Below are 23,911 nucleotides of genomic sequence, written 5' to 3'. Positions count from 1 at the left end.
CTCGCTCAAAAGGTGACAAATGTTTTTTGCTCCCGGGGTTTCCAGAAAAATCTATGCTCTTTTGTTTTCACAGCCCTGGTTTCATAGTTCTCAAAGTTTGTTCTCGAGTCCTTAACACATCATCCCAGCAGAACTTTCTTGTCATGTGGTGTCCTTGATCTACTTTGTGACTGGTCAGAAGTTCGGATTGGACGCTGTGTGCGCAGCCATAGGAGGGCCCTACTGCAAGGGCTCAGCACCCGAGGTTCTCATGAAGTATTAAGAACCATGGACAAAATGACCGACTGTAACACTTTTGGTTTGGACCCTCAGAAAGGCTTTAATTCATCAAGGTTTTTGAAACATTCCTCACAGATTTTGGTCCTCTTTGACACGCGGTTGCTGCAAATTTGTGCGCTACACATTTATGATGCGAGTGTGAAGGCCACTGGAAACCAGTCAGTTCATTCTCAAGTGCCATAAACCAGTTTGGGAAGAAAGTCCTTCCTCTTGGGCCCTCAAAAATCAAGCTCCCTCATACCTGGAGAAGCTGATAGCACCATATCATCTCAATAGATGGTTCTCACAAAAGTCTGCTATGCTTGTAATTCCCAAGGTAGCTATGGTGGTTGAGCATTTAGCTATCACCCCCCCCCCCCCCCCCCCCCCCCCCCCCCCCTCCTCCTCCAACTATATTATCAGATCCCTGTCCAGGGATGGAAGGCTACCTCCCTCTCTACTTAAACTGATAAAGCTGAAATCCTTACTTTTTAAAGTGTGTATAGTAAGTAATTCTATAGTTAGTCATTACCATAGCTAATTTCATTCTCCTTCTGTCTTCCTCTGTACCCAGTCTCCCTGGTCCTGCTCTAGGTTTCTTCCTGTTTAAAGGCATTTGCCAGGCTCCCATGCTGACCCACAAGACAATTGTCTCACCAACCCAAATAACAGCCAGATAAACAGAACGACCACTTTCAATCATTTCTTACATTTATTTGCTGGATGCCTTTGTGGGGTTTCACAGAAATTTGTCTGTTTTATTGGGACGTTATCTTATGACTTCAAATGTCATAAGTTTCACGTTTTCCCAAAAGTATAAAGTATAAATTCTTCAGCTCAACTTTAATTTCCGTGGCTTTCAAAGTGCACAGGGGTGGCCACGATACTCAATCTTAGAGATGTTGAAACAACAGCCATGTTTCTTGCCAATCCTTCTTTCCAGCACCCAACACTCTCACCATGCCCCCTTTCCCCCATCGGGCTTTATTCTCGTCAAAAGCATCATCTGCCAAGGTCTCAGTGACCTCAGGAGAGCTGCCAGAATCAGACGGCTCCTGCTGGGCTTGCATTTCAGCTGCAGTGTATTGGGTGAATTATCAGTTTCGTTTTAATTGAATGGCTTCAAGTTTCTTCTTCCCTGCGGGCTACAGGGGTCAAACCTTCTGGTTGGTGTTGGGGAGGTTTTTATGCTGACTAAATGACCATACAAGAGACAAAAATGTTATTAGGACTCCTGCTAGAATAATAAGCACATTTTTCTCTAACAGTAAAGGTAATATGGAAGATGAAGATGAAGCCAGATGATAAAGATAACAATTACAAAAGCAACCGAACAGAACTAGACTGAAAGTAGCTCCAACATGCAAATTTTAATACATATAAACATACTGAGGATAAAATCTCTTTGTCTCTTTGTAGCCTTGGGTAGCATACTCAAGGATAGCTGGACATCTGGAGCTGAAGCTGCGCCATCCGTAATTGGCTTGCTAACGCCATAGAGTGGCGAGTCTCGTCATTGTAGAGCTTTTGATATCGCTGTGCATCGGCACACGAGGATTTGTAGGACTTAGTCAACATCAGCAGCTCCTTCTTCATTTTCTGCAGATCCTGCTCGTGCTGCACCTTTGTCTCCTCGAAAGCTTGTTTCTCCTCAAATGCTTCGCTTTGGGACGGGAGGCGTCGTTTTTCCACCTGCAGCTGCTGTTGGAATGTCTGTAACTCTGCCTCATTTCGTGTTCTCTGGAGATAAAGCTCATCCTTCAGCATTTTGTTCCTCCTCAGCTGCCGGTCCAGTTCGTCTTGAAGATGGTTGCTCTGTGTTTCCAGCTGACTGTACAGCGCCTTTTCCTTCGTGAGTTGAGTTTGCAGCTTGCTCACCATTTCTTTCATTTCTGTCATTTCAGCTTCGTTTATCCTCTGATCCTGCAACATTTTACTTGTTGATTTTGTTAGACTGTGCAACTTCCAGGTTTTCTTTTGATATCTGGTGTTTTTCAACAGTTCCTCCTTCAACTGGAAACCCAGCCAGTCGTTCTCTTCTTTGTTTTGGTTGGCTCTCTTAGTTTCTGAATCAAGCTCTCTTTTCAGCTTGTCTAATTTTTTGATCAGCTCAGCCTTTTCTTGTATCATGGCTTTTTGGAGACGGATGGTGTTCTTCAGAGTGCCTTTGTTCACTGAAATGCTTTGGCGTGCCTGTTGTAATTCTTGCTCCACCTTCGTGAAGTTAGTCTTTAATTTATTGTTCTCTGCTTGTAAGTCTTGAATCTTCTGCTCACTGGTTTTGTTATAAGTACTTTTTTGGTTAAGCCGCTCCCTGCATTGCTGCAGACTTGCCTGTAGTTCTTGGCTTCGGGCAACTGCCTGATCTTTCTCACACTGTAGTTTCTCTAGTTGCAAGGTTGTCTCCTTCAGCTCCTTTGAAATTCTGCTCACATTATTTTCCTTGTCTTTCCCAAGCGACACCGCTCCTGATAGTTCCTTTAAGAGGTCCTTGCTCTCCTTAAGTTCCTCTTTGAGACGCTGGGTCTCCAGCCTGTGTTTGTCTTGAAGGAGATCAGCCTCCTTTTTGGCTTCACTCAGGCAAAGATGGGTGGACTCAAGTTCTTTCTTAATCATCTCATGGGATTTCCGCTCATTTTCCAGACAGGCAGCCATGGCAGCCAAATCAGATTTCAGGGTGGGCGTCTTGTTATCATAGCTGCAGACATCTTTCATGATCATGGCATTCAGTATGAGATCGTGGTGTGTATCTTCAAGCTTCTCCTTCAAAATTTCAATATTCTGCTGCTGAGCTTTCTCTTCATTGCAGTACACATGGGGCAGCTTCAGTTCTTCCCTCAGGCCAGCCAACTGCCTCTGCAAGTCTTTCATGGAGCTGTTCTTCTCTTCATTGATCTCTTTTTGGATACAGACCTGCTCCCGAAACAAATTCTGCTGATTTCTGGAGTTAAAGATTAGCTTATTGTTTTCCAACTTTATTGATTGGTAAGTTGACTCATCATTAATAGTCTTATTAACTTTGACATTGTACTGCACTTCCAAATTTCTTATAATTTGTTTGAGGTAGCTGGATTCATAATTACTGTCCTTCAAAAGTCTGTTAATCTTTTCATTTTCCTTTTCTGCTTGTCTAAATTTGGCTGTCAGTTTTTGACAGTGATCTTTTTTCTTCTGAAGGGAGATGACGTATGCTTTGATGACACGCAGCAGCTCCTGAAAAGTTGCACTGTCCAAAATCGAACTAAGCTTCTTGAAGAGGGCCGACTGCTGACCTTTGTAAATGGAAAACTCTGTGGCACTAGTGGAGCTTTCCGAGAACTCAGAAAACTCGGAGGACTCATAGAACTCTGAAGACTCATCTGTGATCTCAGACCCTTGCAGATTCTTTTTTTTTATCTTTGTAGTTACAGACAATCTTCCCTCTAAGGCTGACTCATTACATGTACTGGGGGAATCCGCCAGTAAAAGATAGTCTCCAGTTGTTCTCTGAGACGCTTCATCATTTTTCTCCAGTGAGGCGTCCAGATCTTTCCAGCTCTCCACTTTTGCGATGCTGTCTGTTTTCTCAGGCCGATGGCGGAACGGCGCTGTCCTGCATGCTGATTGAGACGGGGCAACAAAAGAAACATTACGGTCATCATTTACAGGGGCTGATGTCAAATCGTCCTTGTGTTCCTGCTCTTGCTCAGAGGGGTTGAAACATACCGGCCCAAGTCCAACTGAAGCTGATCTATTAGGGGTTGAGGTTTTGCTGTTAGAAGCACTGTCCAAAATATGTGGTCGGTCTACACCATCATCATTGTTGTCACTATCACTCAGATCAAACTCCTCCTCTACTTTATTTTCTAGTTTAAGTTGTTCTATCATCCCCAATAGTTGGGATTCTGAACAGTTTGCTGCTTCAGAAGATGCAACCAAGGGAACATTGCAGTGATGTTTTTGCAAAGCTGCTGCCAAGTGCTCATTTATCTCTTTCTGCTCTTTTTCAGAGAGGCTGTACTTGTCTGACTCAAGCTCGGGTGAAGGGGATCCACCGCCAATGGAGAGTTTTTGTTTTAAGTTTTCCCATGCAGCTTCATCACTGGAATTATCATCATGACTGCTCAGACAAAACTCTTCCATTTCATATTTGGCCTCCATTTCCAATATTTCAGATTTTGGAGAGGAAAGAACACGGGAACTATGTCCTGCAGCCACCAAGTCATCAGTGTGTTCCTGCTCTTTTTCAGAGAGGCTGTACTCGTCTGACTCAAGCTCGGGTGAAGGGGATCCACCATCAATGGAGGGTTTTTGTTTTAAGTTTTCCCATCCAGCTTCATCACTGGCATTATCATCATGACTGCTCAGACAAAACTCTTCCATTTCATATTTGGCCTCCATTTCCAATATTCCAGGTTTTGGAGAGAAAAGAACACAGGAACTATGTCCTGCATTCACCAAGTCATCAGTGTGTTCCTCCTCTTTTTCAGAGTAGTCAGAATGCAGAGACTGACATCCAGAGGACAGGGATCCTTCAGTAGTTGAGAATAGAATGCCATCTAAGTCACTTTCCAGATTGCCTGTGTTTTCTTTTTCAGAGTGGTCAGCAGACACAGACTGTAGTCCAGGCGAAGGTGACCTAGCATTATTTGGATTATGACATTTTATAATATTATCCAAGAATCCTAAATAGTTTCCACCCCTACAAAACTCCACAAGTTCTTGTAGGTCTGTTCTTTTCCCCGTATGTAAGACAGGAGATCCAAGGAAGAGTTCTGCTTGAGGAGATTCCTTGCTGCTTGACTCCGAAGTGGCTGAAAGAGGCTCCGATAGTGAATCTCTGTTTTTGCTATCGTCACCCTCCTGGTCCTCACAAGGTACAGTTTCACGACTGTGGACCAGGAATTGGTCTCTGCTCAGATTTTGTGATCGATTTGTCCCCTTGGTCTCATTAGAGACTTTTTGTTCTTCCAAATTATTCATTGAAGCTGTTTTGAAAATTTTCCCCAACATTCAGTGAGTTGCTATGAATATTATTGCCTCTCATCAGTTGAGAAACTATGTAATGAAAAAAGATGATCAAAGCCTGGTCACATAAAAGCTTTTTTGTTTCAACACATCAAAGCCATCTAAGCTTAACATTAGACAATAAACACATTTGTATCAGGGCCCCGAATACCTAGCGGAAAACTTTAGATAAGGGGGGGTATTAGGAATTGTTGCTATGGAGCGTCGCAGTGAGTGGGCACGGTGACCCATGGCTCCGAGACAATCTGACTTATTTTTACTTTTTCATTGTGGAGTTATTTTTGACACCTCTGGCTGATACACCTCATACTCAGCAAAAACAAGATACCAGAAAGGTTACCTGCAATGCTTCTCCGTGTCCTGAACCTTGTAGATCAGGGGGTTCTGCTGCTGTTAACAACACGACTACAATCCTTTATGGATTCTCTAAAGACAATATCTTCATAAAAATGATGGCCTGGCCACAAATCTTTATTCCAAAATGGCAGCAGCGAGACAGGAACTGAAGTTCCATTGAACTTTTTCAACACATGGTGGAAGCACATGGCCACGCTGTGTGTGGGCCTGAGACACCTCTGTGGGGTGTCAATGATCAGTGAGCTGTAACCCACAATTAGCATGCTGTCAGTAGTGAAATGCCTAAAATAAAAATGCAAAGACCTCAGCAGCAGATACAGAAGGACTAATATTGGCGTGGTGGGTGTCTCTGAGGGCCTAGAGGGTTCTCATCCCACTTTGTTGCATAAATGCTCCAGGACCTGAGGACAGGCCCATGCTGGATCAGGACCTTTGAACCCAGCAAGAGACCTAAAAAATGGATGCCCAACGTGGTCCCTTGTTGTACACCTCTTTCACACCTAGAGCCTGATCCTGCAGGGAGTTTAATCTTCTCCACCTTACACCAGAAAGAGTATCATCATTTTCCTAGATTATGTCTTTTGTTGCTAAGAAAAGAGCAGAATTTGGGGGCAGATAAGCAAAGTCTTCATTCCTTCCTGGCTGTAACATTTGGTCTCTTCCCTGCAATTCGTAGAATCATAAAGCTGAAGGGACTGTCACGCACAATTAAATGATCCAACAGCAGTCTGTGACTTTAAGAGAAACTGTTAGTAGCCTTCTTAAGCCCCTTTCACACGCCATGAAAATCATTGTCCCAGGTCGACGCAGGTCTTCAGCACTGTCAGAGCCTGACCCTGGAGAATAGCGGCACGCTGAATATACCTACTGCTTGTGTAGCAACATAGCACACCTTTATTATTGAGCACATCAGCAGCTTCCACAAAAAAGAAGAGATTCGGCGGCACATTTCAGACCCTGCGTGGGACACATTCCTGCCAATGATGCCAGCTTGGAACTCACTGAGTGATCTTATTATGAACTTTGCAAATTAATACCTAGATGGCCACGGCACATTAACGGCCCACTGCAAAACATTTACCGAAAGCATTGCAAGATGAGACTGTTGCCTAAAAATTACAATGTGTTCTTGGCTTTTAATGCTTTGTAAAAGAGAGCCATTGGGGTGAACCCAACGCTGGTAGTCAGGGAGCAATTTAAGACACACAGACATTATTTAAAAATAAAAGGTTGATTTCCTTAGCAACCAGTTACTGTTTTAATTTGGTTCTTTTTTCATGTCCTGCAGTCTTTTGTGCAACCTTTTACAGTGTTGAGGACTACATATCCCAGATGCATTCCCATGAATTGCTCGTATGGTTATCGCTGCCTTTTACGCTTACGTTGGTTCTTTGTGGAACTGTGCGCAGCGTTAGGAATGCACGGTTTATGTGACTGAGTACTTTACTGTCCACATCTCTAATGTGGTGAATGAAAAAAGTACAGGCAACATTACAAGGCTGATGACACAAAGTACTTTTGTTCCTACCTGATTAAGGAGCCGGAGGGTGTAGGTCAAGCTTGTCTCCCCACACCAGATTTGAGTTTAAAAAAATCAATATGATTATTAATAAATGCGTTAGCCTCTGAAGAGAGCTAGTGGATATCAAACTGTGAAAGAACTCCGCCTGGCTGAATATTATTGGATGGATGGACTCCTCCAAAGCCTCTCATTCCTTTGAGGTTGTCTCTCAGGCTGTTTAACCTTAAAATCTTGTAATTAATGGGACCGATTTCATCGGGTGATGTGGCTTTTTATGAATCATCTCTTGCATTTTCCTGCCATTCGTTTATTTTTCTCTTCTTCTGCATTCCTGCAATCGCTTTCCCTTTTTTCCGCCTCACTTTTCTGGGTAGTGTCGTTTGTCAGCCACGTCACTGAAAGTAGCGTCACAGGTGTGTCTGATCAACACTGAAGAGCACTTCCCATTGGTTAAGAGAGCTGCTCTCATAGCAACAGTGACACAGGAACATAACTAACGCTCTCGTTGGTCAACGAGGTCATGTTGAAAGTATCCATGCAATGTATGAATCATTTTTAACCATTATCTCCTCTGCAGTTGCGCAACTTAAATAATGGTGGGAGATCAAAGCCAAATATGAAATCAATTCAAAGCACCAGTTTGCGACACTTCAGAAACATATATTGAAAAATAGAATATAAACATGTCGCACTAACACAAAGTCTTATTTAAATGACTCATTATAATCACCCAATCTTCCCACTCACAAGCCAACGTCCAATACAGATGTTCACGGTGCAGTTTTATTTTAGATAACTGGAGAGCAGTAAAATAAAATAAACTACTGAACCAAGATCCCATCGCTCCCCCTACGTAATGCTTCTACTGGATTAAAGAAACAATCAGCAGTATTCACTTAACCAAAGTCACTGTGACCCACAAACCTAAGCTAAACAGAACAGCTTCTGTAAACAGCGACTCCAGCTACTGGAAAACAGACACACACATCCCAAATTTCCGATAAATCACACACAGGCTGATGTCAGGTGGGAATGGGGCTGATGGCTGGCATCAGCTGGGATTTAAACTGAGAAGTCGGCCAATCAGCAGGCAGCAAGTCGCTCACATCATTTATCAGGTACCCGCAGCTAATCTCACACGCGTGCACACACACACACACACATATACACACACAGCTGATTGCTACTCTCATTCCTCCCCTACAGTGAAGGAGGAGGAAAGAGAGGGTGAAAACCACACAAACAGCTCCATGAGCCCCATCACAACAATTCCCAACACCAGTGAATTAAACCTGGATGAAAACCTCCTGCGTCGCTTCATCGTTATCTCTTCTCTGGACGAGGATTTATGCCCAAAGCTTCTCTCAGAGTTTCACAGGTTTCCAGTGACTCACATTCGACTAGCTGACCCCAACAGGTTGGATTTCATCACAGTAACGTCAGCAGCTGATTCGTGCATCAGCAGCTCTGGGAAGTTCTGCTCAACCATGTATCAGTTAATACCCGGGCACCTACTACAGCCAAACATGACAGGTCATGAATGCCTATTTGAATATCCCTTAATGATTATTAATTAGCCCATGAAAACCAATTAAACTGGGAAAACAGATACAGGGGCATATCTCAAGAAGAGTGGCTAATTACCATATTTATTTTTCTCCCAGTAAGACTCAGTTGGCAGCACAATCTCAGGCAGCCTGAAGCACTCAGTGAACCACTATCCTGCAGAAATGAATGTTCTGGCATTTCACTGTAGAAGACGGTTGTGTTTACACCTTTTTACTTTTATTGAGGAAATGGAGAAGTCACTTTAGTTTTGAGATTTATTTGACTCGTTTCTTCTATTGAATGATCTTTATTATTTACGTCACAGGATTGGTACCTTCAAACCTGCATACTGAGAGGAGATGGATGCAAACTCAAAAGAAAAGTTGTGCCCATACGCACAAAAATGTAATGAGCCACTGAAAAGCAGAACTATGGATTCTAGATCGAACCTATGGAGCAATAAAACTCACTGGTAATTGTGCTTGTTGACAGTAAGAAAGCAGAGCCTACTGGATGGTTGCTACCTAAACACGGCTTTTTAAGGAGCTCGGAGCACCATGAAAATTAAAATGATGACAGTTGTGCATCGCTCATCAGCTTAACTTGCTTAAACTTAGCCCAAAGTTATATTTTACAGAGTAACTTTTGCAGTAGTTACACTTGGCCAAGGGTGTAAATAAGGGTTTTTGTTAAGAATGCTTGTTTCACCTGGAGCAGCAGCATAGATACTGTATATGTTGATGCACCTTTATCAAAAGGAAAAAACTGCACCAACTTTGGGGTAATTTTACCGACCGGGGCTATTGATGCATGCCTCCACTGCAGGAACCTCCCATAGGGACCTGGAACAGGAACTTTAACGAGGATTAACCGATCAGGATCAGAAACGACTCCTGGGTGATGTTTGAGGATTACCCGGAGCTGAACAGGAGCAGGATGTGAGAGAGAATTTATATCCTTACACTAACAGAAACACTTGAATTAATAACTAAAAACAGTAAAGTCAATCAGCAATATCACAAACAAGTATGTGTAGAAGCGTGCATGTTCACAGTGACCTAGCACTGCATCCCTATACCACCTGCATCTTATGGAGTCCTGCTCTGACAGTTTGATTTAGCCTCTGCTCTACATTTGGGTCAGATTCGGAGCAGGTAACAAGCTACGATACTGTTTCACTCGTCTTGTTCGCTTGGATTATTACAACATGGTGCAGCTACTCTTGCTGTTATGTTATTACCATCACGGTAATATTCTGAAAATACAAGTTAAAAAGTGTAAAAGTTCATTGTAAAGCATGACAGATCATGACAAGCCACAACAGATTCCTACTGCACACATTTTGCAGCTCAACGGTTTCGTGAGGACGTGCTGCGTCACATCATTTACGGTCGGTTGGGGAAAATCCTTTTCTGTCTACACGCTCGTCCCCCAGAGTCCCCAAATGATCCACCCTTGACGGAAAATGATGTCAGCTTCTGAAATATCACAGGTCGTTTGTTTCACAAGTCCGCAGCCCACATTAGCTTCATCCTTCCGGAAGGTCCTCGCTCCCTTGTGCATCGGCGCATCAAAATCACTTTTATGGTTTGAAACAAAATAGTCCAATGTGAGAATGTTTTAGACCATTAACGAGAAAAGATTTCCCACTTTCATATCATCAGCATCATACAGCAGTGAGCCCCACGTGCTTCAAATTATCAGCTCTGGGTGGGTGGGTGGGTAGGTAGGTAGGTTGGTAGCTAGCTAGCTAGCTAGGTAGCTAGGTAAGTAGGTAGGTAGGTAGGTAGGTAGGCTGTATTGTCGTTGTATCATTGTGCACTGAAGTAACCGAGGCCAGATGAAGGGACAATGGTGAGTCACGGTGGGGCAACCCAACATGTCTTTGCATGTGGGTGGTGGGGGGGCCTCGAGCACTCCGAGGAAATGCCAAGAAGACAGTTAAGTTTTTCAGGTATGTGTCCCTTGGGAGGAAATAATTCATCTGCCCTTTGCAGGTTGCAGACAAAAGGACTGAGCCTTGCGAAATCACTTCTTTTCACAATTAAAGACCCAATCTTCCCAGTGAAAGTCCTTTCATTTATTCAATTAGTTACTCATTAATAAAGCACTTCAATTTCAATACATGTAGCATAATGGACCTTTGCAACTGAAGTTAAAGTAAGATTTCCAATTATACGACATGCTTAAGGTATAATAGATGCATAGAGGAGTGATTACTGATGAGCTTAGACTTTAATGGAGTGTTTCATTATTAGCTGAGTACCAATGTTGTGGAATTTAAAGCTGCTTGAAAAGAACCACATATTGAGTCAAACCAAAGGCTGGCGCGGTGACGTGGGTGGTGTCAATGCCGCGGCGGCTTTCTTCTGTTCCAGACGCGCGGGGAGAACACGAGGGAGTGAGCTACTGTCGTCACTGTCTCCCTGTGCGTAACTAAAACCTGCACAAACCCAAAATAAATGTTGGAAATCCCCAACCGACCCACAGAGACGTCCAACTTTCAGAGCAGCTCCTACTGACCGGTAATCCAGTCACTGGGGGAGGGGCTCAGGGGACGGCATGTGATTCAGGAGCCTCACTGGAGAAAAAGAAGAGCTCGCATTAAGAGAGACTCCCACGAGGTTATCTTACCTTGACTAAGGCGCAGCAGCAGTTTCAGAGGTTCAAACACTCCATGTAGGTCATTTCACAAAAGGGCTTAAATATCACAAAGACTTTCTTGCCCAGTAAAAGCTGAACTTTGGGAGGGTGTGAAGTTTACTTTGAAAAGAACATGAGACCTTTTAGGCTTTACCACGCTTCCATTTGTGGTCCTCTACAGCGTCTGACGCTGGGCTCTCCTTCTCAAAGGTCCGGCGCCGCTGTAAGTGGCCGTTGCTCAGGTTTTCTGTCCTGCCATGATGGTTTGAAGTTCTACCCACTCTGACTTGAGTCCTCGTGTGCTTTTCTGCATAATTTATGAGAACATCTAACTTCCATGGGTATTTCTGAATCGGTTACAACAGCAGTGAATATTACAGCACTAATGCAGTAAGTTGGCTCTATCAGGCGCACCAAGAGTTTCAAATGGGTTTTTTTTCTCCTTTGTCGCCAGACTGGAAAATCCGCTGAAACGACCAGAGTTCAGAGCAAAACTTGCTCTGTCCATACAGTCTTTACAGTAGCTGCAGGGTCAGGGGGGAACTTTTCTGTGTCAGTACCGACTGGTGAAGCTGAAGTGTCGCACAGATTTGGTGGGTCTATTTCATGCTTTTGCCGCCAGAGTGATGCAAGCGTGGCTGATGGGGCCGCTTCCTTTCCACACCAGTAGCACTCAGGACAAGTGCAAATACCCCATATACCCCTGGCCAACGGCTTCACCCACTGAGGAAAATAATGAAAAATAAGGCCTGCATCAGAAACACGGACTCGTGGCTTCTCTCGCACACATTTCTGCTCCACTGTCAGGTGACTGATTAAAGCGTCCTCCTGCTACGTGTTCAGGGAGGGTTATTGGCAGCGTGCTGCATGGTTGGCTCGTCGTCCCCGTGCAGGATTTGAACAGTTCACGCTGCACCTTCGCTTCAAAACATTGTTTCCTCGTCAAACACTCATTCGCTCACTCTGCTGCAGCGTTCGGCATCTGTCCTGTATACAGCTAAAGCCTCTCTTTCTGCTCTTGGCCTCAAAAAACCACATTGCTTTCACTCAAACTCTCCTGCCCAGTACAGTGTTGCCAATTTAGAGGAGCCAATTCACACACACACACACACACCCTCCCCTGCCAAATGGGTGTCTTTGGACTGTGGAGGGAGCCTGGAGCAGACATGGAGAGAATCCACAAACTCAGTGCCGTTGACCCCTTTTCTACATCCCATTTGGTTCATTGGTTGGACATTTTATTGCTACCTGATTTATGTATTTTTCAATATTGTGTCTGTGTTTAAATTAATGTCAGTTTTCCGTTTAGGTGACATTAAACTCCACGCTTCTGTGGTGAGGTCCCGTGTCGGAAATGACGTGTATGGCGAGGATTTCGGAAAAGCGCCGGAAGACAATAAAGCCAGACAAAATCAAAAATGACTTTAGAGGATTGTGGGTACCAAAGGTACTGACAAATGTTTGCCTGCGCTGAAGGTCGACCACGGCTGTTTCATGTTGCAGGTTCATTTCTCTGTTGTCACCTCTGTTTGTTTTATTTTATAGGAGCAGATAAACTAATCAGCCGTGAGGAAGGATGATTAATGGACCTCTTATCTTTGCCCTCTCGCTTCCCTCCCGATGCTCATCCAGGAGGAGTGCACACAATAGCTAAACCTGTTGTGAGATAGTGTATCATAATCATTTCTCAGCTACAAGTGACTGAAATAATTACAGATAGTCCAGATACATATGTTTCTCTGCATCCTCATGCTGAACAAATTATGGGGCTTATAAGTATTCCTCTTCCATTTCCTTGCATTTCCCAGTCCTTTTGGGGTCACCTGGTGGGGTTGTGATTGAAAACATGCACATTAGGTGGACTGGACACCTGGATGGATCTCAATGGGTGCACTTACAAAATGGGTGAGAGAATATTTGAATGGTGCACATAAATCAGGTCTTGACACAATGTTTGACTACACAAAAGAAATTTCTAATTAATTTCATTCACATTCTGCACTTTTCCCATTTTATTTTATCATTTCTTTAATCTTTTGGGGTTTTTTTTGCTCCAAACACAGCCTGAAGTTTACAGAAAGATTGAAGGGCAATCAAAGGAGCATCACAGACAAGCTCTCTCACATCAAATGGGCATTTGAAGCATGGATTCAGTGTAAAAAGTTCAATGTCGCTTTAGCTGTGCACACTTGGGGCTTTTCCCTTTCGTGCTGTTTTGGGCTCTCTGTTTTGTCCACTTGTGAATCTAAGCAGCCTTTAATTAGCGTAGAAAGCAGCAGAGCAGAATGAGGAGCAAAGATGTAATGCAGTTTTAGCTTGTCTGCACATGGTACAAGAATCCACAGGGTTTATGTTTATGGCTTTTCATTAAATCTCTGACAACAAAAATGTATTTTGGGGTCTAATGACAATACATTATACATGCTCATGTGCTACCTGAAGGGAAGCTTAGCTTAAGCACTCGTGTCATCTAGAAAATGTGAGGTATCTACCCTTTTAAAAGTAAAAAATAGCGGTTAACCAGCCCTCCTACAGGTAAAAGTTGTAGGTGTGGTTAAGGGTGTACAGGCCTTTATCATAGTGCACGAGTGCTGGAGAGAAGAACGCTCCACCCACTGGTCATTTTCACAAACTGCTCTCTAAGAACAGCAAAATGTTCCAACCAATCAGAAGACAGGATTGGAGTTTTCCACTGTTCAAGCTGGCGATGGAAGGTGCGAGATGCATTTGAATGTTATGTTTTTGCTTTCTGATACAACCTTTAATCAAGTATTATGAAGGTTTCTGAGTGCCAGATAATTATTATCATTTTGTATCATCGTTACCTTGATGGCAGTGGTGGGGAATTCATTTCTGGGCAAAACCAGAAACTCCTCAGAAACAAACAAAAACATGGCTCTCATCAATTATATGCTTTTACTTTTTCCTTTGATGTCAGTTCCAGGTTAAAAACACGACATTCTGTATTTATTGAAACCAGGAGATGCATCTCTGAGAGGCTAATGTTCACTCTGCCAGTTCAGCTGAGATGTTTACTCATGATCATACAAAACATAATTGGTTAACATTAATATCTGCAATACAAACACATGCAATACAACCAGTACAGTCACTGTGTACATGAACTGGAAAAGGACGTTCACAATAGAAGGTGGAAAATGAAATGATCATTCTTGTATTCACAAGTGGTTGATGGACGATGTGGATTGTGTAGCTTTGAGAGTTGTGATTGAGGCCCAATGTCACAATCTTGTCATTGTGGGGAAGACTGGTGAACATAATGTACCCCTACAATAATGGCGGGTTTGGAAAGACGCATTTTGTCATGATAAATCGACAACGGCCCTTTATTCAATGATGAAAGCTGCTCAGATCGGTGCGCTCAGTAGGACTCAATTTGCATTCCATTCGATGCGGGAAAAGCAAAGCAGCCGCTTTCAGGTTTTTTAACAAGTTTTTGTTCAATTTAACTTTGTTCCGTTTACGTTTTCTCCATTTTTCTTCTTGAAGGTGATGTAAAGGTAACCTGTACCTGTATATATATATATATATATATATATATATATATAATATATATATATATATATATATATATAACTTTTAAAATAGTTATAAAGAAATGTTACATTATTATATTCTTTCATGGACACTTATTGTTTCATGTAACTTACTGCCTGGCAGACCAAGTTAGGCTGCTTAGAAACAAGAAACCATTTATGTACTTTTCAAAAATATATATTTCCATAGCAACAGTGAATATCCATGGACCCAACATGCCCAAACGAGGTTTGTTAAAGCCAATTGGCTTAAAAAAACTTTAAAAGAACTTCTTTAAAAGACAGCCAAGCTGTGAGCAGATGGCCTTTCAATTCAATTCAATTCAATTCAATTCAATTCAATTCAATTCAATTCAATTCAATTCAATTCAATTCAATTCAATTCAATTCAATTCAATTCAATTCAATTAATCTTTATTTGTTTAGCTTCTGTTTGGATCCAAATTGTCCCTAAAAATCCAGGGCCTGATCGCAAAAAGGAAAAAGTGGCGAGAAAAAAACTCCCCTTTAACAGGACGAAACCTTGAGCAGGACCAGGGGGGCTCTGCTGCTGCTGGCCAGCCTTTCACCACACGTCACGACTGTGTTCACACACGTGACACTTTCACAAATCCAACATGAGGCGACAGCTTTGGACATTTGTATTTGAAGCCGTGATGCCAAAGACGATGGACAAATCTTGCTGTCTGTTGCTAAAGTGCTAATTATCGCTCACCCCACTGTGTGTAGAGCGCTCACCTGCGCGCACAAGTTTCCCTGATCTCTGTTTAGAATATACATATAAAAGATAGAGCCCATCATGTTGACATCATTTTCTGAACCATCAAAGGATGGCAGTTGTGGTAACTGCAACAATACCGAATCAGCTCGCACCTGCCTCATTCTGGCTGAATAGAAACGGGACCGATGATCCACATCCCACAGACGAGCATCTGAGCAGCGCCTGGGTGGTTGGACAAGTGAATCTCCTCTCTAACACACTTTCTCTATGCTCCATTTACCAATATGGAGATTCATTGATAGCGGGAGTGTTGCAGCGGCCATTATTTGTGTTGATGTTTTCCAGCACACGACGAGAACGGTTCACATCGATCCAGCCCATCTCACTGGACCGGGACCGAGTTGATGCTGTGCGGCACAACAAAAGTCGCAGCCTTTAAAGCCTTAAGTAATCCTGTCCTTTGCCTTTCATAAAGGTTTTTGCACAGCCTTTCCTCTGTGGCATTCATTTCTTTATAGCTGTGTGCACGGTCAAGCTGTTTTAGAAGTCTTTCAGTCGAAGGAACATTGTCTGTAGTTGTTTATCAGAAAATATTCTACAAGCTTTTTATTTAAAGCGTTATTGAGTCACTGAACATTGCTGTTTAATGCCAATAATATCGGTGTAACGTGACCTCATTCATCTGGCTACAACCTTTAGCAGTGGGGAAAATACCTCTTGTAATTTTTTTTTTACAATACTTGACAATAGTTTATCTCTTGTTGAGAAAGATGTCAAGATAGCTGGTCACATGTTTTCCATACCAGTTATACAGACAGTTGAATTGGTTTAAAGATCAAAGATCAAACATTAGCTTTGATTAATTTATAAGCCTGACAGCAAAGACAAAAAGACTATTATGTTTTTATTTTCTTCCTATACCTATAACTAATATTTCATTTAATCCCCGAAGACCTTGAGTCCCCAGGTAAGCTTTGTTAGGCCTGAAGATCAATCATGGGTTGTCAGTCCAACCAATAGAAACTCATTTAATAAGCCGTCTAGACAGGTTGAGAAAATGCTCATAAATACAAGGAATACAAATGTCAGATGCTTTATAATGAGATGATCTGGCCTCAAAGGGTAAAGACGGTGGCGTTAAATAACCCAGGGAGAGGAGAGAAAATTAGAGGGGAACAACTCAGCGACGGAGAAGACAGACCATTAAAAAAGCAAAAAAAAAGTCCATGAAGTGCAAATCTTGTTGCACTGATCTTTAGAACATTGAAAAATAAAACAAACCAAATGAGAGAATAATGCAGTGTTTTAAAATCTGTGTTTTGTGTACCTTTGTCAAAGGTAGAGTAATAAACACCAGTAAACATTGTTCTCTTAAATCTTATGTGCCAGCAGAAAAGACGTTTCTGCTTCTCCACTTTAACTCCGCCCACTCCATATGATTGACCAATCATAGTACTTGGATGCCAGGTGAGAAGCTCTACCTGTAAGACTCCCAAACTAGGGCTACTAGAACACAAAAATTGACGAGACAAATGTGACCACATCTGTAGCTTTTAATTCCCATTTTGTGAATAACTGCATTTCTTTGATGTTTTCTCCACATCTATAAGTTAGCAAGAAGTTTTTCAGTATGTCATCACAAATAAGGACAGCAGAAGATAACTTGGTGCCTGGCGACATCATCGTTACAAAGTGCCACACCTACGAGGTTCAGTCCTTTCTAGGAGAGGGTTCATTTGGCAAAGTTGTCAAGTGTGTCAGATCAAAGGACGACAAAACTGTAGCAGTCAAAGTATTAAAGAAAGAAGGGCGGTACCACGATCAAGCAAAGTCGGAAGTAAGTGTGGACATCTTTGTGTGTGTGTGTGTATGTGTGTGTGCATCAGGTTTGTGTCTGTGGTTTGATCAGTTACAAATCTACATCTCCTCAGCTCAATGCCCTGCTCAAGATCAAAGATTTGGATCTAGATAAATGCAGCCTCGTCCAGAATTACTCTTCCTTTGTGCACAAGGGATTTTACTGCCTGGTCTTTGAGTACCTGGAACAAACTCTTTCTGCCTTCATGATAGCTCGATCATATCAACCTTTGCCTCTGAAGTCAATCAGATTGATTGTCCAGCAGGTAGCTATGATGCTATTCCGTGCAGTTAAAGCCATAAACGCGGTCCGATGTTGAGAATTTACCAACATTTCAACGATGTCTCAGCTTGCAACAGCCCTTCAGACGTTGAGGAGCATCGGCCTCATGCACACTGACATCAAGATGGATAATGTGATGTTGGTCAACCATAGATTGCAGCCATTCAAAGTCAAGCTCATCGACTTTGGCCTGGCAAGGAGCGTGTCAGCGGTAGTGAAGGGGGTCACCATTCAGCCCCTGTGTTGCAGGTAAGGTTTGACCAACATTTCAGGTCTTACAAATCTACATAGGATTGAATAACTGAACACAGAAGGAAAATAAATCGTCCCGGCTTGAAAATGGCAGTTCTGCTGTACTCGTTGCAGGTCTCCAGAGGTCTTTTTGGGTCTTCCTCTGACAGAGGCCATTGACATGTGGTCGCTGGGCTGTTTGTGTGCAAGATTATACCTCGGGGTTCGGCTCTACTATGGGAAAAATGAGTATGAAATGGAAAGTATTGCTTTTCCTTTCTTTTCCACTATTTCTTTACGCAGCGTGGCTTTGTTTTGTGTCTGCGTGTAAAGAGCTACTGATCTTACATTGTACTGTAGGTTCCTTAGAATACGCAACAGAGAAAGGACATCGTTAAAACCAAAGCTGGAGCCGCGGCGTGACCTGATATTTTGTTTTGCCCACAGATGAAGTCCATCGTGATGACACAAGGTCAGCCTCCCACCACAATGCTGAGAGCAGGACTCAGAACTCACCTTTTCTTTAAGAAATGCCACGGTACTTCCTGGAAACTAAAGGTGCCCCTGCTGATTTGTTAGTCTAAAGTTGTCTCTGCTGAATGTAGAGGACAGAGATGTCTTTTGCTCATGTTGATTTCCTTCCTGCTGTTGGTTAGACTCCAGGAGAATACAGCAAAGAGGCCGGGCAGCTCCGGATGGACACCAAGAGGATGAACTTAGTGCTGAAGTCTCTAGATGACATCTGCCATGTTTGTGTTTTCATTTGATTTTACGACATATTTGACCATTTGCTGACACACCGACAGTACAGTCCCAGTTCTTGTTGTCATTTCAAATTTGTTGTCGTTTCCAGATCTCTTCATTTAAGGAAAAGGAAAGAATGGAGCGAATTGTTTTTGTGGATATGCTGAAGAAAATGCTTCACCTTAACCCCATAAGACGCATTAAGCCAAGCCACCTTTTGCTTCATCAGTTTTTGACTGGCTTTCACCCCCACTACACACGGAACAGTGAATAAGAGGTCAGAGAATATAAAAGGGGTCTCGAAAGCATTACATTTAGGAAAGGTTCTACAAGATAAAAGAAAATGTCTCACCCCCTTGCCTGTTGCCCCAGTGCCCAACCCCATCTATCATCCGATGGCTTATTTCTTCATTTCGATTTATTTTGCTGGATCCCAAAGTCCCAAAGTTTGGCGGTTCAGAGGCAGGAATACGTCCTGGACAGTTTCAATGCAGGTCAAACCTACACCAAGACCCTTCTTGCCATGAATCAACCGTGCTGTGCTGCTGTGCAGCTGCCACCCACTACATGAAGGTCTGATATAATGTTTATAATAAAATGATAAAATGAAAGAAACTGAGCCTCCCTTTCTGTCTGCAGTAAATGTATTTGGGACCGAGTTGGGTTCACTTTTTCCTCATGGTTAAAGCAATCAAAGCCCAAAAAGAACTTTTATGTATCCAACTTATAGATGCTGTTACTTTATCTGTAGCCTTCTGTCATTTCAACTTAGCTGAGATGAAGGAACGAAAAAAGGAAATTTTATTTTTTGTCATGCACACTACGTGTAAATGTATGGCCAACCCTCATGAGCCTATAGGACACCAAAAAGAACCCTGACTTGGGCACATCAGCACATCAAAGCGAAAAGACAATAAAGAAAGAGAGTTAAAACAGCCAGATCCTCAGGAGCAGGTGGATTGTCTTTGGAGATCAAAACCAAGATAAAACAATACCAGACTAAAATAAATCCTCAGAAATGAATTACATTTTTTGTCTTCTTTTCCAGGCTCTTGTAATAAAATTAGCAGATATTGCTGACATTGACCTACTTCAGTTCATTTATATTCTGTTAGTCAGGGTTGTTCTTCACAGAAACCAAGCAACAGCCAAGCAACGGTGGGTGCCATGCTAGGATGGGAGGACCATCTTGTTGTTGGCGGGAGGAGAAGCTAACGCATATCATACGTGTGTGGCCACGTTTATTGCTGTTTACCTTCTATCTATATGTCCTGTCACGCCGGGCGTCCTTTCTCTCCTCTCCTGTGGTTCCACTGGTTCTCCATCGTGGCTGTAGCCTGGAGTGCTGGAGGAGGTCACGGCGTGGTGCCCCATTCTGTGGCGTGAGCGTATCAGATTGATGATTGGACGCCTTTTGTATTATTTTGTTTTACTTTTAGTAGAATTGATTTTCTTTGCTTATTTTCCATCTTTGTTTTTATTGTGTGTGCAGTTGTGTGTGTGTGTGTGTGTGCGTGGGTGGGTGGAGACTGGTCTTGTTTTGAGGCCCAAATCGTCTTTTTCACTGTCTGGCACTGACAGGCGCGGTAGGACCAAGGCGGCAGCCCAGTCCCTGGAGGCTGGATCTTCATGTGGTGGTTGTCTGCAGTATTATGGCTGCTATTTATTTGTTCTCCTCCCTTTAGGTTTTGGGCTGCAGCCCGAGCCCGTCCACCAATATGATGTGGGCTGGTGAAATCGGACCCTTTCAAATTTAAATTGTTAAAGGGAGCTGAATTTCTAAAGTTCTGAATACTGTCTCCTATCATATAAACTGTACACAGAAGAGCACAAAATACTGCTTCATGGTCCAAACTCCCCAGGTCACTAACAAAATTTAATATCATCTCCCCACTCCCACTTTGCCATAATCTAGTGTGGTTGGCAGATTGGCCTCTAGCTGCTAAGAAATTAGAGACCTATTGGAAATAAACACCTTCCAATCCAGTCTCATCTTCCAAATCTGAGTTGCAGACCAAACAGTAACCCTGTGGTAGTACAACTGAACCAATCGGCTTTCAAAGAAATTCTTAGAACCACAAGTACACCAGCACTCTGGGAGCGGAGCGCTCTATTTGGATGGTATGGTGCTATCAGCCTCTCTTGATATGTTGGAGTTTGACCTCTCAGGAACCTGTAGGTCAGGGGAATTATTTTAAAGTCTGTCCTGGATTTTATGTTGTGGTGGAAAAAGGCTTTGTGTAGCACCAACATAGAAGTATTCTTAATATTCCACCTGTGCTGTACTCCATGGGAATAAACATCCCACATCTGTCCCAAACATTCTCTCTTTGTAGACACTTTATCTCAGCATGCTGATCTACAGAGTACATTACGACATTATCGTTCGCTGTCTCAAGTCAGATGGAAAATTGGAAATGAATATTGTGTTCTGCATCTCAGTGGCTCAGCATGCATCCCGTGTTTATTGAAGCATCTTTTAACATTCAAGCTGCAGAGACCCAAAATTGGTTTCTCCCTTCAGACCACTGCAGAGTGCCGAGATGCAAATGTATCGTGTATGTAAAATGTTGTAGGTTAGCTGTGTTTTTGTTTCGAGAGGATGACTGCTTTTTCAGCAACAGACAGGTCTTTGAGGGTTCTTCTGTGGACATTAACCCAGCGAGAGAAACCTGAATAATTGGACTCCAGGTGAGGGCCTGTCTGTATCCTGTAATATACAGCCTCCCCATGGTGTCATTCTGAACTGGAGAGCCAATTCCTATCATTCATTTGGCACAAAGGTGACAAAAGGTTCACCAGGTTATGTAGATAATGTCCTCGGTGTTTTCCTGTCAAAGGGAGAATGAAAACGTATGACCCTTCAGAGTAATTAACATGTATATTAGCACAAAACAAATGATCATTATCGCAGTAATTTTATATTCAGTGGATACTGGCATTGTTTTCAAATGATGTTACCTTAGCTGCTTTCCACCAGGGAAGTAATTACTTGATGCCTGAGTTCACATTACTTTAGAGAGTCATATTTGAGTGCCAGCACATCAATATGCAGCATTATGAGAGCAATGAACAAGATAAGAAAATAATTAACATAAGAAATATATTTTCTTGAATAAATATATAATAGGATAAGAAAAACATTGCCTCGGGGAGGTAATTCTATCCTGTACATCAGGTTTGTACATTTTTGAGGGAGACTCCCCTGACTATATGACTTTATTTGAGCTCAGGTTTGCCATCCACATATTTTTATTATATAACATTTCAACTGGGAAAACTAGTTCCTCAACCTTCTCAACTATGGCCTTGAAACAGCAACACCACTCTGGCAAAGGGCATCTGTAACTGAAAGTCACGGCGTGGTGGGAGAGGAGGAAGCAACCAGACGTTCCAGAGCCGTAGCATAAACCAAAGAGGGCCGCTGGCGAGGTGGGAGGGTGTCAAGAAGAGGAAATTCACATGGAGTGGACTCTGGAACATGGGATTCAGCACGCTGAGCTTCATTGCCCGAGCTACGCACGATGTGCTCTCCTCCTAAAATTCTGCAGCTAAGACTCAGAGGCGACCCATCTTGACCCCTTTGTACAGTCCCAGGACCACTCGAGCACATCCTAGTTGGCACGAGACACAAAATTGAGTGCGGGAGGGCAGCAATCAACAACCGAGACGTCCATCAGAACCCACCATCATTCATTTTTTCAGGATCAAGCTGAGGACGAGCCCTTTGACCCCTGAGCTGGGCCCCTGAATGTACCCAGGAACTGGCAGATGAATGTTGACTTGGATCAGAGGCCACTCTCTGGCTGAGGACCAGTTCCTGGCTGGCGCTGAAGAGGCGTGAATCAAAGACGCAGCCCACCATATGTCCCTGTCACGTCTTGTCATTGAAAGAAACAATAATCCAGTTATCCAGTTAATGAATTTTACTCCAATGAAAGAGGAGCCTTCATCCCCTCTAAAGGGAATTCCATTCGCTATTATCTACCGTCAAAGCTAATCTGGTTCTGATCTAGTGGAATGCGCAGCAACAGCTCTACCTGCCAACTGTAAACAAGTGTGGAAAGCTCCATTTTCCACAGCACACAGAAAGATCTATTTCTTGAGGGGGCTGACTTTTCACTCTGAATGACTCCACAGGTCCATTCATCTCCTGAACAATAAAGCCTAAAATACAGCCAACGCCAGGTCGTTTTGGAGATTTGCTGTCCGTTCTGGTAAATCACATCTGGTCTCTCTGTTAGGACGAAGCTGAACAGAAAGAAAAGATGGCATCAAGTTTAAAGAAAAGACAAGTGCAGATCTGTCTAACCAGCTCCACGAAAATATTGTAAATAATACTGTCTTTTTCACCGCAGCACCGCGGGGTCCTTGACTAAAGTCCTTTCAGTTCTCTGCTTCATCAATCTTCAGTGTTGGACGCATAACAGAATTGAATATAAAGTCATTACAACAATTACAACACAAACTGAATGTGGAACATGTCGACTGACGACGTCAACATGTTCTTCCTGAGCACAAAAGCAGGTTACAACATTGTTCATGTTTGTCGTTCTCGTTCCGTCCGACATTGAGTTTGTGCTGCTTTTTTTTGACGACCAGGGAGAATTTTCAAATAAGAGCTTCTTTTTTTAAAGGAATGAATGCTACCCACAGCTCGCCTTTAAAAACACGTGTCAGCACGAGTGTGACCTCCGTTAGGTTTGTCCGATCAAATAAGAAAGCTGGAAGAACTCAAAGCAAAATAGTGAGTCTAAAGAGCCCAAAAGAGCGATGGGCAATATTCAGGGACTTTCCTTTGGCTGGCTATTAAAGAAACCTTTTGGTGTGTGTCTGAGGGTCGCGGGGCCTTCATCCAACCTTTAATCCCATGACTTCAAAGGTGTCAACCGTTATGAAGTTTGGTCTGTCGATAAAAAGTCAGCGTGAACTGTTTGGCACAGTAGAGGCTTGTAACCCTCGGGGTTGGGAATGTTCACCGCTGTGCTGCTACTGTTTGTTTGTCTTCCACAAGTTGGCTGCACACTCCCCGGAGATATCAGCATTAAATTGCTTTTTGGTTCAAAAGCTACTCGGCTGCATTAGAACTCGTAATGGTCTTTGCCTTGGTGAAGGAGTCAGACAGCATATTGATTTTGCCTACTGGGTACAGCAGAAACGGCTTCACACCTTTGAATAATTCA

General features: G+C 42.9%; 1 protein-coding gene and 1 long non-coding RNA gene across 2 annotated transcripts; one reads left to right on the top strand and one right to left on the bottom strand.

Annotated features, from left to right (window-relative positions):
• Window positions 1–1,618: 1,618 nt before the first annotated feature.
• On the bottom strand, window positions 1,619–3,129 carry LOC130525947 (myosin-11-like). The gene has a single exon (XM_057033263.1). The coding sequence runs from the start codon at window positions 3,127–3,129 to the stop codon at window positions 1,693–1,695; it is 1,437 nt and encodes a 478-aa protein (XP_056889243.1). The 3' UTR covers window positions 1,619–1,692.
• An 11,261-nt stretch (window positions 3,130–14,390) lies between these two features.
• On the top strand, window positions 14,391–16,085 carry LOC130526342 (uncharacterized). The gene is made up of 3 exons (XR_008950708.1): window positions 14,391–14,856; window positions 15,722–15,851; window positions 15,959–16,085. It is a non-coding gene; the product is annotated as an uncharacterized LOC130526342 (long non-coding RNA).
• Window positions 16,086–23,911: the final 7,826 nt, after the last annotated feature.

The sequence above is a fragment of the Takifugu flavidus genome, chromosome 5 (assembly GCF_003711565.1).
Source record: "Takifugu flavidus isolate HTHZ2018 chromosome 5, ASM371156v2, whole genome shotgun sequence".
Classification (NCBI taxonomy): domain Eukaryota; kingdom Metazoa; phylum Chordata; class Actinopteri; order Tetraodontiformes; family Tetraodontidae; genus Takifugu; species Takifugu flavidus.
This window is presented reverse-complemented; position numbering and strand designations above follow the sequence as displayed.

Excerpts from the sequence above, each read along its gene's own strand:
- LOC130525947 (XM_057033263.1), bottom strand. The coding sequence starts at position 3,129 with ATGAAAGACTTGCAGAGGCAGTTGGCTGGCCTGAGGGAAGAACTGAAG.